We start from the raw sequence: 13,377 nt of genomic DNA, 5'->3' as shown, positions 1-13,377 counted from the left end.
TACACGGTAAGTACCACATTCCTAAGGGGAGAAATTTAATACACTATACCCCAAACAGCGGGCCCACTTCCCGCCCCCCGACTGCCCCCCTCATAACCCCTGATCCATCCAACCCCCCACCCCACTCCTTGTCCCCTGACCATCCCCTCCCGGGGCCCCCTGACTGCCCCCCTCAGAACCCTCCACCGATACAACCCCACCTGCTCCTTGTCTCCTGACCACCTCCTCCCGGGGCCCTCCCCCCCATCCGACCCCCTGGGACCTCCTCCCCCATCTAAGCCTCCCTGCTCCCTGTCCCCTGACTGCCCTGACCCCTATCCTGACCGCTGACAGGCCCCCCGGGACTCCCACACCTATCCAGCCACCCCTGTTCCCCATCCCCTTATCATGCCACTCAGAGCATCAGGACCAGGAGCCGTAAGTAGTACACCGTAAGTAGCATGTTCCTATGGGGAGCAATTTAATACACTACACCCGTCCCCACTCAGCCTGCTGACGGTCTGGAGTTCTTAAAATATGTTCTCTCACCCCTTATAAAAAATTACACTACAATTAGCTTAAAAACTTGAAAACTTAAAAACTTTGTTTGTATACTACAGTAATCGTTACAAAATGTATAATGTTAATAAATACATAGGTTTGATGAAACAAAGTAGTTGTACTTATGTGCCTGTGCTTAATTTGTGTTTTCGATGATTTACCATCTAAAAAAATCTCGCATGTCTCACACTCCCCAGAAAGGGCACCCCACGTTAAGAACCACTGCACTATACTGATAAGATCGGCATTTTAATTTAATTTTAAATGAAGCTTCTTAAACATTTTAAAAACCTTGTTTACTTTACATACAACAATAGTTTAGTTACATAATATAGACCTATAGAGAAAGACCTTCTAAAAACGTTAAAATGTATTACTGGCATGCGAAACCTTAAATTAGAGTGAACAAATGAAGACTTGGCACACCACTTCTGAAAGGTTGCTGACTTCTGGATTAGAGTATCAGAGGGAATATTAAAGAACATAACACAAAAACGGCCATACTGGGTCAGACCAAAGGTCCATCTAGCCCAGTATCCTGTCTTCCTACAGTAGCCAATGCCAGGTGCCTCAGAGGGAGTGAACAGAACAGGTAATCATCACGTGATCCATTCCCTGTCGCCCATTCCCAATTTCTGGCTGTACGTAGAAATGTTCTGAAAATGTGGAAAGCACTGGATTTAAAGTAAAAGTATAATTCAGTTTATATGCAAAAAACCCCACAAACTGTTGTTTAAGAATGTTCTCCGTTCTTTATACGTTGTTTATGTACATGCCAGTATGTTAACATAGATTAAAGAAAACTGAATACAAATACACCAAATTTGCGTAGAAATGGAGAATATATATGGTTTGTACAGCATTGTTTATCTAAGAATGTAACTTTACATAATTATCACAGTACAGTGAAGATTATGCATGAGTTATTCACCCTATTTTAACTGGGAAAATGAATTAGATGTTAAGCAATCTGTCTGATCAGTTAGAACTGAAGCTTTCCTGGCTCCCATTCCTTTGCTCAGATGGAATTTCTCCTTCACCCCATATTATTAAAGCTTTTTTTTACTAAAATATTGCTTCATTTTAAAGCTTAGGATATACTTGTTTTGCTTCAATAAGCTCAAAATTTTACTTCTGTGTTAAATTGATTAAAAGTAAGTGGGAAAGATAGGACACTAATACAAAACACAAATAAATCAATGTTGTCTAGTCTTCTACATTAAAGCATGTGTCATCTTACTTCACTGTGAATTAGAGATAGCAAAAGGTCCAAATATCACATCCTCAAATTTTGTATTCTAAATTTAGCACAAGTACACAAATTGTATCAAAAGTGGCAACAGATAATTATTTTCAATAGGTACTGGATGATGAGACCCCAGAGATGTTTAAAACAGTTTCTCAAGAATCTCTTACACCAGGTAAACTGGAAATTAATTTTGAGGAGTTACTGAGACAAAAAATGGAAGAAGGAAAGAGACGCACTGAAGAAGAGCGCAGGCAAAAGTTGGAAATGGAGAAGCAAGAATTTGAACAGCTCAGACAAGAAATGGGAGAGGTTTGTATTCTCGAAAATAATTGAATGAAAGGTCATACAGGGTTACCTCCCTGATAGCAAATAATGAATGGATCATTGCTTAAAATTCTAAAATTTGAAGATTTTAGGTGTAGTTAGATTGGTACTTCAAAAAAAAAAAAAAAAAGTGTTGCCTAGAAAAAAGGGAATGGAAAAAGGAAAACTAATATATCTAACACTTTAAAAAAATTGTTTTCCATTCGAAAACTTGTGTTCCCTTTTTAATTGCTTTGAATACAGGTTAATACACTTTGCCCTCCCGAACTGAGAACTTCAGCAACTTTAGACTTGTAAAGCGGTCTACCTCCACAGTAGCTTCTGCAAGTTTCGCTATATCCTTTGCTGAAAAGCTGTTTTGTAACTTCTTACAGTTATACTTGGAGAATCATATCTATAATCCTCCTACAGCTAATGTACAAAAAGATAATTATTTCCTCTATTGTTGATCTTATGATTTTGCCCTATTTGGTGTTTTTTCTTAAAGCTCCAGATCGTTGAGTGATGCAATTACATAAAAAAACTGTTTTCAATTTAAAAAGTTTTAGGCCTTGTGCTTGCAGAAAATAGCTTGCAAATGCAAACTGCAAATGCTAAGAAACTAGAAGGTAAATTAAAACAACCCACATATTTTTTAAAATCTCAATTCTAAAATGAATCAAATGATTTTTGAATGCTTAGGGAGAGCAATAATTGGAGTTGGAAATACTGTCAAAACCTTTCAAAGTTAGCAAACGAGGAGTATGCAGCTCATGCCTGGAGGATCCCAGGTGAGTAATAAGGGTTTTAGGATTTGAGATTTCCAAACATATTTGGGATTGCATCTTAAACTAATTAGAGTGTACTATCAACACTGAAATGAGAGAGAAGAGGTAACAAGAAAAAACGTAAAGTGAGGGCAATGATTTAGTTCAGTCCAAAATTGTTGTTAAGATGTTATTGCTTATGGGGTTTTTTCTATTTAAATATCCTTCCAGCATTTTTAAACTAGTCAGAATATCCAGTTTGTCTTTTACTATTAAGTTGTATGCAATTTAAATTCATATAGTGTAACTTACCTGCACTGTGGTATCATGATTTTCTAAGAAATATTTAAAGCATTACTTAAATTTTTCCTTTTTCAAAAGCAGCTTTTTTATTTTTGGAGAGTAGGTTTTGTTATGGCATATTGCATTCAGTCAGCATTGATTCTGTTAAGAATAAATTGGACTGTTGGTGAAGAATAGCGTAGGGTATTGGGCAGCATGATACATAAGATTCTTACTCTGTCTACGTGGTCACCAGTTACAAGATCACTAATTACTAAAACTTGTTACGAGGACTGTCGATTAATCACAGTTAACTCACGTGATTAACTCAAAAAAGTAATCACAGTTTTAATTGCACTGTTAAACAACAGAATACCAATTGAAATGTATTAAACATTTTGGAGGTTTTTCTACATTTTCATATATTGTATTCTGTGTTGTAATTGAAATCAAAGTGTATATTTTTATAATATTTACACTGTAAAAATGATAATAGTATTTTTCAATTCACCTCATACAAGTACTGTAGTGCAATCTCTGTCATGAAAATGCAACGTACAAATGTAGATTTTTTTTTTTGTTAATTACATAACTGCACTCAAAAACAAAACTATGTAAAACTTTAGAGCCTACAAGTCCACTCAGTCCTACTTCTTGGTCAGCCAATCGCTAAGACAAACAAGCTTGTTTACATTTACAGGAGATAATGCTGCCCTCTTCTTATTTACAATGTCACCTGAAAGTGAGAACAGACTGTCAGAAGTCTTAAAAGAGCAAGACTCCGATGCGGAAACTACAGAACCCGAACCACCAAAAATGAAAATCAACCTTCTGCTGGTGACATCTGACTCAGACGATGAAAATAAACATGCGTCCGTCTGCACTGCTTTGGATTGTTATCGAGCAGAACCCGTCACCAACATGGATGCATGTCCCCTGGAATGGTGGTTGAAGCATGAATGGACATATGAATCTTTAGCACATCTGGCAAATAAATATCTTGCGATGCTGGCTACAACGCTGCCATGAGAATGCCTGTTCTCACTTTCAGGTGACATTGTAAACAAAAAGTGGGCAGCATTGGCTCCTGCAAATGTAAACAAACTTGTCTGTCTGAGCGATTGGCTGAACAAGAAATAGGACCAAGTGGACTTGTAGGCTCTAAAATTTTACACTGTTTTATTTCTGAATGCGGTTTTTTTGTACATAAATCTACATTTGTAAGTTCAACTTTCATGATAAAGAGATTGCACTACAGTGCTTGTATGATGTGAATTGAAAAATACTATCGTTTTTTTACAGTGCTTGTAATCAAAAATAAAAATAAAGTGAGCACTGTACACTTTGTATTCTGTTTTGCAATTGAAATCAATATATTTGAAAATGTAAAAAACACCCAAAATGTTTAAATAAATGGTATTCTATTATTAACAGTGCAATTAATTGTGATTTAATTTTTTTAATCTCGCGACAGCTCTAGTTGTTATCCATGTTAACAGTTCATTGACCTGTGTGAAATAAGTTGGTGGTCTCACATTCCCAGTGGGCAAACGTCTACGCCAAAAAAATACTAGATGCCAGTCTCACCAGAATCACAGACATGGAGACTCAACTATGCTTTTACTCTTAGAAGAGTAAAGTACACTGGCAGAGTAGCATGAAGCATCTTGAGGTGCCACTACTGTTTTGTGAGAGAAGACTCTGCCTCTAGGACTATCTAGTGTTTATGCAATGCCAGATCAATAAAGCACCCTTCACATGGACTGACTTCACAGAACAGTAACTTGAGGGGACTGTATGAAGAGGCAAGAGCCTTTCAAACTAATAAAATTGGTTTAGAAGCAAATATAATTGGAGTATTTTTACCTTTTAAAAAAATATGTACCTGTCTTGTATGCCTGGCACTTTAAAAGAAATTAAAAGTGAAGGTCCCTGCACTGGGGAACTAGATCTACCACCATTGTCATGGTTTCATTAGATTTAAGGAAAATGTAGTTAGTTACACTTGGCATTTTTTGCACAAAAACAGTTTTCAAAATCAGGCACACTTATACTTGTTTTGTTATGTTGTAATTTCTTAACAGGAGGAGGAAGAGGCTGAAACCTTTGAATTAAGCAGGGAATATGAAGAACTAATAAAGTTAAAAAGAAGTGGTTCTATTCAGGCAAAGAACTTAAAAAGCAAGTTTGAAAAAATTGGAAAATTGTCTGAAGAAGAAATACAGAAAAAAATTGAAGAGGAGCGAGCTAGAAGAAGAGCAGTGGACCAGGAAATAAAAGAGAGGGAAACAGAGAAATTTCATGAGGCAAGTTATTTTCAGCGTCAACAATTGCTAAAAATGTTGTCACATTAGTTTAGCTGTTAGGACACTAATGACCTGTTCCTTCATCCTCACTAAGCTGCATTCGAGGTGCAAGAGTGAACTTGTCCAAAGCATCTCATGACCCTAAAGTGAACAATGCTGCCCTTCCAGCAGAGTTCCCTCCATCTCCATAGTGATCCCCCCTACTCCCTCCTATGGCCATCTGAGGAGGTCCCTCCTGGCCAAACCTTAGGGAACCAGCAGCCTCGCTCTTCCCACCAACTTATTTTCTCTTATTTGCAAAGGTTTTAGTATGCATTTGCTCTTGGCTCCACACCCATTAACTCCCCACACCATCTCTCACCATCCACTTATACTTCTCAATCTGCAAACCTGCCATTTCTCTGGCAAATGGCTGTGTGGAACATCCGTGTGTTTAAACATTGTGACAGATTTTAATCACTTCTCTCCATAAAAGCTGTTTAAGATGGTTCCCTATTGTTTTTATTAAATCAGGTTTTTAATGTTATGGCTTCGGGAGGAGGAGGTCCCTGCCCAGGTTGCTCAGGGACTTAAGGGTTCAAGTAATGGGTCCCTGCCTAGGTTTCTCAAGGTTCCCATTTGAGGAGCAGAGAGAGGGAGCCCTGTTGCCCAGGAGCAATCTTTTCCTTGAGGGGAGGTCATAGGAAGCAGGCTAGGCAGCTACTTTTTCACAATGGGGAAGGAGAAGGAGGAATTAGCACTTTCCAATTTGTAACTTCCAACAGTCCAGGACCTGCTCCATGTCCTATTCTCCCTTCCCAGTCTGTGAATAATGCAGTGGCCCAACTTCCTGAACCCTTTCTCTGCTAGGAAAAACAAACTTTGGCACCTGAGCTCTCTCCCTGATATACACTCCCATCCCCTCTGAGGGGCAGCAAGGAGATAGGAGGGGCAAAGAAGAGCATAACCCCTTAGCTGCCCGGAGGGTCCCTTTTCTTCCCCTCACCCCCTTAACAGCCATTGTGAAATGTTGCTTGAGAATGTAGTGAAGTCAGGAGGTCTGAGTCTCACTTTCAGTCCCTCCACCCACTCTCCAGTACTGTCTTTTTCACACAACCTCAAAGTCCTTCGAGTGCCTTTATGCCTCCCCCGCCCACACTTACCTTGATTAAATAACTGAACCCCTATTCATTTAACATAATGGGTACTGGAAGTAGGCCCCAAGCTGTGTAGTTTCATAGATATTAAGGTCAGAAGGGACCATCATGATCATCTAGTCCGAGCTCCTGCACAACGCAGGCCACAGAATCTCACCCACCCACTCCTGCGATAAACCTCTCACCTATGTCTGAGCTATTGAAGTCCTCAAATCATGGTTTAAAGACTTCAAAGTGCAGAGAATCCTCCAGCAAGTGACCCATGCCCTGTGCTACAGAGGAAGGTGAAACCCACCCCAGGGCATCTTCCAATCTGCCCTGGAGGAAAATTCCTTCCTGACCCCAAATATGGTGATCAGCTGAACACTGAGCATAAGGGCAAGATTCACCAGCCAGACACCCAGGAAAGAATTCTCTGTAGTAACTCAGATCCCACCCCATCTAACATCCCTTCACAGGCCATTGTGCCTATTTACCATGAATATTTAAAGATCAGTTCATTGCCAAAATCATGTTATCCCATCATACCATCTCCTCCATAAACGTATCGAGTTTAATCTTAAAGCCAGATAGGTCTTTTGCCCCCACTGCTTCCCTTGGAAGGCTATTCCAGAACTTCACTCCTCTGATGGTTAGAAACCTTCGTCTAATTTCAAGTCTAAACTTCCCGATGGACAGTTTATATCCATTTGTTCTTGTGTCCACATTGGTACTGAGCTTAAATAATTCCTCTCCCTCTCCGGTATTTACCCCTCTGATATATTTATAGAGAGCAGTAATATTTCCCCTCAACCTTCTTTTGGTTAGGCTAAACAAACCAACCTCCTTGAGTCTCCTTTCATAAGACAAATTTTCCATTCCTCGGATCATCCTAGTAGCCCTTCTCTGTACCTGTTCCAGTTTGAATTCATCCTTCTTAAACATGGGAGAACAGAACTGCCCACAGTATTCCAGGTGAGGTCTCACCAGTGCCTTGTATAACGGTACTAACACCTCCTTATCTCGACTGGAAATACCTCGCCTGATGCATCCCAAGATCACATTACCTTTTTTCACGGCCATATCACATTGGCGGCTCATAGTCATCCTGTGATCAACCAATACTCCAAGGTCCCTCTCCTCCTCCGTTACTTCTAATTGATGCATCCCCAGCTTATAACTAAAATGTTTGTTATCCCCTAAATGCATGACCTTACACTTCTCATTATTAAATTTCATCCTATTACTTTTACTCCAGTTTACAAGGTCATCCAGATCCTCCTGCATGATATCCTGGTCCTTCTCTAAATTGGCAATACCTCCCAGCTTTGTATCATCTGCAGACTTTATTAGCACACTCCCACTTTTTGTGCTGAGGTCAATAATAAAAAGATTAAATAAGATTGGTCCCAAAACCCATCCCTGAGGAACTCCACTGGTAACCTCCCTCCAGCCTGACAGTTTACCTTTCAGTATGACCCGCTGTAGTCTCCCTTTTAACCAATTCCTTATCCACCTCTCAATTTTCATATTGATCCCCATCTTTTCCAATTTAACTAACAATTCCCCACGTGGCACCGTATCAAACGCCTTCCTGAAATCTAGGTAAATTAGATCCACTGCGTTTCCTTTGTCTAAAAAATCTGTTACTTTCTCAAAGGAGGAGATCAGGTTGGTTTGGCACAATCTACCTTTTGTAAAACCATGTTGTATTTTGTCCCATTTACCATTGACCTCAATGTCCTTAACTACTTTCTCCTTCAAAATTTTTTCAAAGATCTTGCATACTACAGATGTCAAACTAACAGGCCTGTAGTTACCCGGATCACTTCCCCCCCCCCCCTTTTTTTAAAATAGGAACTATGTTAGCAATTCTCCAGTCATACGGTACAACCCGAGTTTACAGATTCATTAAAAATTCTTGCTAATGGGCTTGCAAATTCATGTGCCAATTCCTTTAATTTTCTTGGATGAAGATTATCTGGGCTGCCCGATTTAGTCCCATTAAGCTGTTGGAGTTTTGCTTCTACCTCAGTTATGGTAATATCTACCTCCATATCCTCATTCCCATTTGTCATGCTACCATTATCCCTAAGATCCTCATTAGCCTTATTAAAGACTAAGGCAAAGTATTTGTTTAGATATTGGGCCATGCCTAGATTATCCTTAACCTCCACTCCATCCTCAGTCTTTAGCGGTCCCACTTCTTCTTTCTTGGTTTTCTTATTTATATGGCTATAGAACCTTTTACTATTGGTTTTAATTCCCTTTGCAAGGTCCAACTCTACTTGACTTTTAGCCTCTCTCACTTTATCCCTACATGTTCTGACCTCAATAAGGTAGCTTTCCTTGCTGATCCCTCCCATCTTCCACTCCCTGTATGCTTTCTGCTTTTTCTTAATCACCTCTCTGAGATGCTTGCTCATCCAGCTTGGTCTACAACTCCTGCCTATGAATTTTTTCCCCTTTCTTGGGATGCACTTCCACTAGCTTCTGCAGCTTTGACTTAAAGTAATCCCAGGCTTCCTCCGCCTTTAGATCCGTAAATTCTTCAATCCAATCCACTTCCCTAACTAATTTCCTTAATTTTTGAAAGTCAGCTGCTGCTAAGTTGTGGCATAAAATCACCTCAGCAGACTGTGGCTTTGGACACTGTCCATATTATGGTTTGATACTGTTAAAATTAAAATGTCTTTTAAATAACAAATCTTAAGAAATTATTCTAATGGTTTTCCTTCTCACCACATTCTATTTTGCCTTATCCCTTATTTTATTTTCCTTTCCCTTCTGTCTTTTCTTCAGGTATTTTTCCTTTTTAACCCTTACTAAACAAGCTAATTTCCAGGTAGATAAGAAAAAACAATCCCCAAAGTTAAGAGAGGAGCTGACTTCTGGCAGATTCATCCTTTTTGATAGTAGACCTCCCCTGTACCCCCCAGAAATCCTCTTTAGTATCATGTCCTGTCTTCCTCACCAGTTCCCAATTGCTTCCTGTTTGGGAACAGAGGTGGCAGCAGGGGAAAGTCATATTGGAGAGGAGGCTAGGATTGAATTGTCAGTGTTCAAAGTGAATTCTGAGAAGGCCACAGGTTAAAAAAAGGAGCTAACGAGTTTTCAGTGCGAAGGGAGAGGTTTAGAAAAAGGAAACACTGAAGTATGGCGCCTTAGTAGTGAAGGGACAGTTGTGTTCTTCGTGTTAGTGGTACAGTACAGTTTAACCTATTTTTGCTTCCCTTTTCCTTAAAGGCTTCTTGCAGAAGGGAGAATTCCACCCACCCCACCCGCTTTTGGCATAGGGACTGCTGTAACAAATCGCTTAAGAGGAAAAAGAAAATCCCCACCAGTTTTCTAAAACAAGCAGGGGGGCTTTTATTTATTTTTTAAATAGAAAAAGATGGTCAAAAGAAGCACAGGAAGCTTGGGAATAGTCAAGAAGGGTTTGGGGAGGCTTTACAGTTAAGCTCCACCCAGTAAATTGTCCCCCCTGCCCTTACCGAAACAAGAAATGACAAGTGCTTAAAGGGTTGTTGTAACCCCTGTTTTTCTATTTTGTCTATTACTTTTTTGCACTACAATTTCTTTGAGCAGAGTACCACATATCTCTATGTAGACCCAGGATAGCAGGCTGATGTATAGGATTTTACATGTATACCACAATCCTGAACACCACACACTAATTATTGAGGGGAAACAGCAGAGCAACTGGGCAATTCTTTGTTCACTTAGCTTATTTATGCAAAGCTTTGGGGGGGAGCGAAAGCAACATTGTTCTCATAGTTGGTCATCTTCTTTCTCAGCCTCCCTTCCAGAAAATTTGACCTACATACACAAGAGCTAGTGTAATATTATATGGGGGATAGTGCCCAGAAGTCTCTGAATGAAGATTGGAACTTGTGCTGAGTGCTATACAAGGTATCTTGAAACTGACCCTTGTAGGAATACTCAGCTACTGTCAAGACTTTGTCTTGAAATAGTTCTCAGTGTAACATCCTGTGGAGATAAGGCAGAAGGAGTTTGTTGTTTGATGTACCTAGTTGAGGTAAATCCCAGGTGTGGCAAAGTATAGGATTGTATATAGGTAACAACTAGTGCCCTATATCTAGTAGAAGTTTACATTAAAATAAGTAGCTCAGGATAGGCATCTTACCATAAAGTTTTTTTTGGTTTTTTTTGGCAGTGAAGACAACCTAGCCTTTAATTGTGTTTATAATAGGGAGCCTGGGTTTTAAATTAATTTAGCATGTTCTAAAGCATTATTGCTTCATTTCAATTAAAGGTTCATAATGGTAAAGCTACCTAGTGAATATCTAACCCCTAAATCCCAGTCTAGACCAGCCTTCAGATGCTGTTATACTTAAGGGGTTTTAACTGCTACAGCATTCTGGCTGGGTCATGCTGCCCCCAAGCATAACATGAACCCTTCAGCTTTAAGCTAGCCTATTTACTGTTTATTGGTACAGTCTATTGTCAGTATTATGATTAAAAGTGAAGTTCTGAACTCTATTATTTTACTGAATTTTTTTTATTCCTTAAACTGAAAAGGATGATGAGATAGATGTGAAGCCTGCCAAGAAATCTGAGGCTCCATTCACCCATAAAGTAAACATGAAGGCTAGATTTGAGCAAATGGCAAAGGCAAGGGAAGAGGAGGAACAGAGAAGAATTGAGGAACAAAAATTACTACGTATGCAGTTTGAACAGAAGGAAATTGATGCTGCATTACAGAAGGTATGGAGGATTAAAAATACCCTCTCCAGAGATGTTCCTCAAGAACCAAAAATTTTCTATTAATTTAATATTAGTGAAATGCATGTTTTAAGTGTTGGATTGTTTCGTTAGTAGCAACATTACCATAATCACAATAGTCTTGATACTGCAAAAATTTACAGAAACAGTTGAAATAATGAAATATCTAGTAAAATTGCTTTTGGAATTCGCAGATATTCCTGTTTGAAGGAATTAATCACAGTTAACTCAAGCGATTAACACAAAACTAATTAACTTAATTTAAAAATAATCACAATCTGTTTTAATTGCACTGTTAAATAATAGAATACCAATTTACATTTATTATAATTTTGGATGTTTTTCTACATTTTCAAATATATTGATTTCAATTACAACCGTGTACAATGCTCACTTTATATTATAGATTACAAATATTTGCACTGTAAAAAATAAAATAAATAGTATTTTTCAATGTGAGGTTTTCTCTATTGTGGAAGTGCAACTTACAAATGCATAATTTTTTTTTTTTTTTTTTTTTTTAACATAGCTGCTCTCAGTCCTACTTGTTCAGCCAATCGCTAAGACAAACAAATTTGTTTACCTTTATGGGAGATAATGTTGCCCACTACTTATTTATAATGTCACTTGAAAGTGAGAACAGGCATTCGGTATGGCACTGTTGTAGCCAGCACTGCAAGGTATTTACGTGTCAGATGTGCTAAACAGTCGTATGCCTCTTCATGCTTCGACTTGTAGAAAAACATCCACAAATATTTATAATTTAAATTGGTATTCTGTTATTAACAGTGCAATTAAAACCGTGACTAACTGCAGTTAATATTTTTAATACTTTAACAGCTCTAATACATACATAATGCTGTAGAGAAAGTAGATATGTTTTCCTTTAAACATTTGGCCAGTTCTCAAATAAAAGGGAAGCAACATACATTCTTATATTGTTCCCCAGATTCCACCTCTGCACCCCACCCCCATATTAAGCTGTCTTCCCTAACTTTCCCATTATGCCTTTCTTGTTCAGTATATAGATTGTGATATTGATGCATAATCCATTATTATCCAGTATGCTTGCGTTGGAGTTGCCATCTCCTTTCCCCAAAATTTTAGTTTTTTCTAACTTTCATATGGCCAAAGGTTTACGAGGCATTGTCATAACATGAACAGTTTGCAGTGTTTGAAATTCTTTAAATCAATTTATTTTTAACACAGAAAAGGGAAGAGGAGGAGGAGGAAGAGGGAAGTATTATAAATGGTTCTACTTATGAAGATGAAGAGAACCAAGCTCGGTCAGGAGCTCCATGGTTCAAGAAACCCCTAAAGAATGTATCAGTTGTAGATAGTGAGCCAGTAAGATTTACTGTTAAAATTACGGGAGAGCCAAAACCTGAAGTCACATGGTGGTTTGAAGGAGAAATGTTGCAGGACTCCGAGGACTATCAGTACATTGAAAGAGGAGAAACTTACTGCCTTTACTTACCAGAAACTTTCCCAGAAGATGAAGGAGAATATATGTGTAAAGCGGTCAATAGCAGAGGTACAGCAGCTAGCACCTGTATTCTCACCATTGAAAGTAAGAGTTAATGTTTTATCTTGTTTTGTTTGAGTGCCGAATTACTTTACACCCCTTTCCTGTTACAAAGTCTATTCCATTTTTCTTGACTCTCCTTTTCTTTTCTAGCTGACGACTACTAATGCTCTACTTTTGCTGGAACCTTCCTCTCAACTTTCTTACTGCATCCATCTCTTTTTCTGTGGTGGGGCCAATAAAAGGAAACTAGAAAGTGTCATTCCTATATCAGATAGGGATATCCTTTGTACTGCATGAGTGTTCAAGTTCTGTTACAATGTGAAATTTGGTATCAGAGGCGTGTTACACTAAAACAAGGACTGGTATGAAAAAGCCCAACTATAGAAAAAATTGAATTGTACTTGTGTTCCTACCTTTGAAGACCAATTATTCTGTAGTATAACAGTTAAATACACAATCTGGAAGTTCGAGAGGTAGGAATACATTCTGCATGAGCACTAAGTTTTTAGCTGCTTTATTTTGTCTCAGACTTAACAGGCAA

At 38.6% G+C, this 13,377-nt stretch overlaps 1 protein-coding gene across 9 annotated transcripts in view; it reads left to right on the top strand.

Annotated features, from left to right (window-relative positions):
• NEXN (nexilin F-actin binding protein) overlaps positions 1-13,377 on the top strand; it is a 47,263-nt gene extending 33,886 nt beyond the window's left edge. For 2 of the 9 annotated variants that reach the window (XM_074961462.1, XM_074961465.1), the window contains exons 10-14: positions 1,901-2,098; positions 5,226-5,447; positions 11,105-11,290; positions 12,518-12,878; positions 12,987-13,363. In XM_074961462.1, coding sequence (XP_074817563.1) covers positions 1,901-2,098; positions 5,226-5,447; positions 11,105-11,290; positions 12,518-12,878; positions 12,987-13,000 — 981 coding nt within the window. In that variant the 3' untranslated portion in view covers positions 13,001-13,363. Of the gene's footprint in view, positions 1-1,900; positions 2,099-5,225; positions 5,448-11,104; positions 11,291-12,517; positions 12,905-12,986 lie in introns of those variants that run through there. The other 7 variants (XM_074961466.1, XM_074961470.1, XM_074961467.1 and 4 more) reach the window with 5 other exon arrangements.

Source organism: Natator depressus, chromosome 8 (genome assembly GCF_965152275.1).
Source record: "Natator depressus isolate rNatDep1 chromosome 8, rNatDep2.hap1, whole genome shotgun sequence".
NCBI classification, from domain to species: domain Eukaryota; kingdom Metazoa; phylum Chordata; order Testudines; family Cheloniidae; genus Natator; species Natator depressus.
The sequence above is the reverse complement of the archived record's forward strand: the minus strand, read 5'-3'. Positions and strand labels throughout refer to the sequence as shown.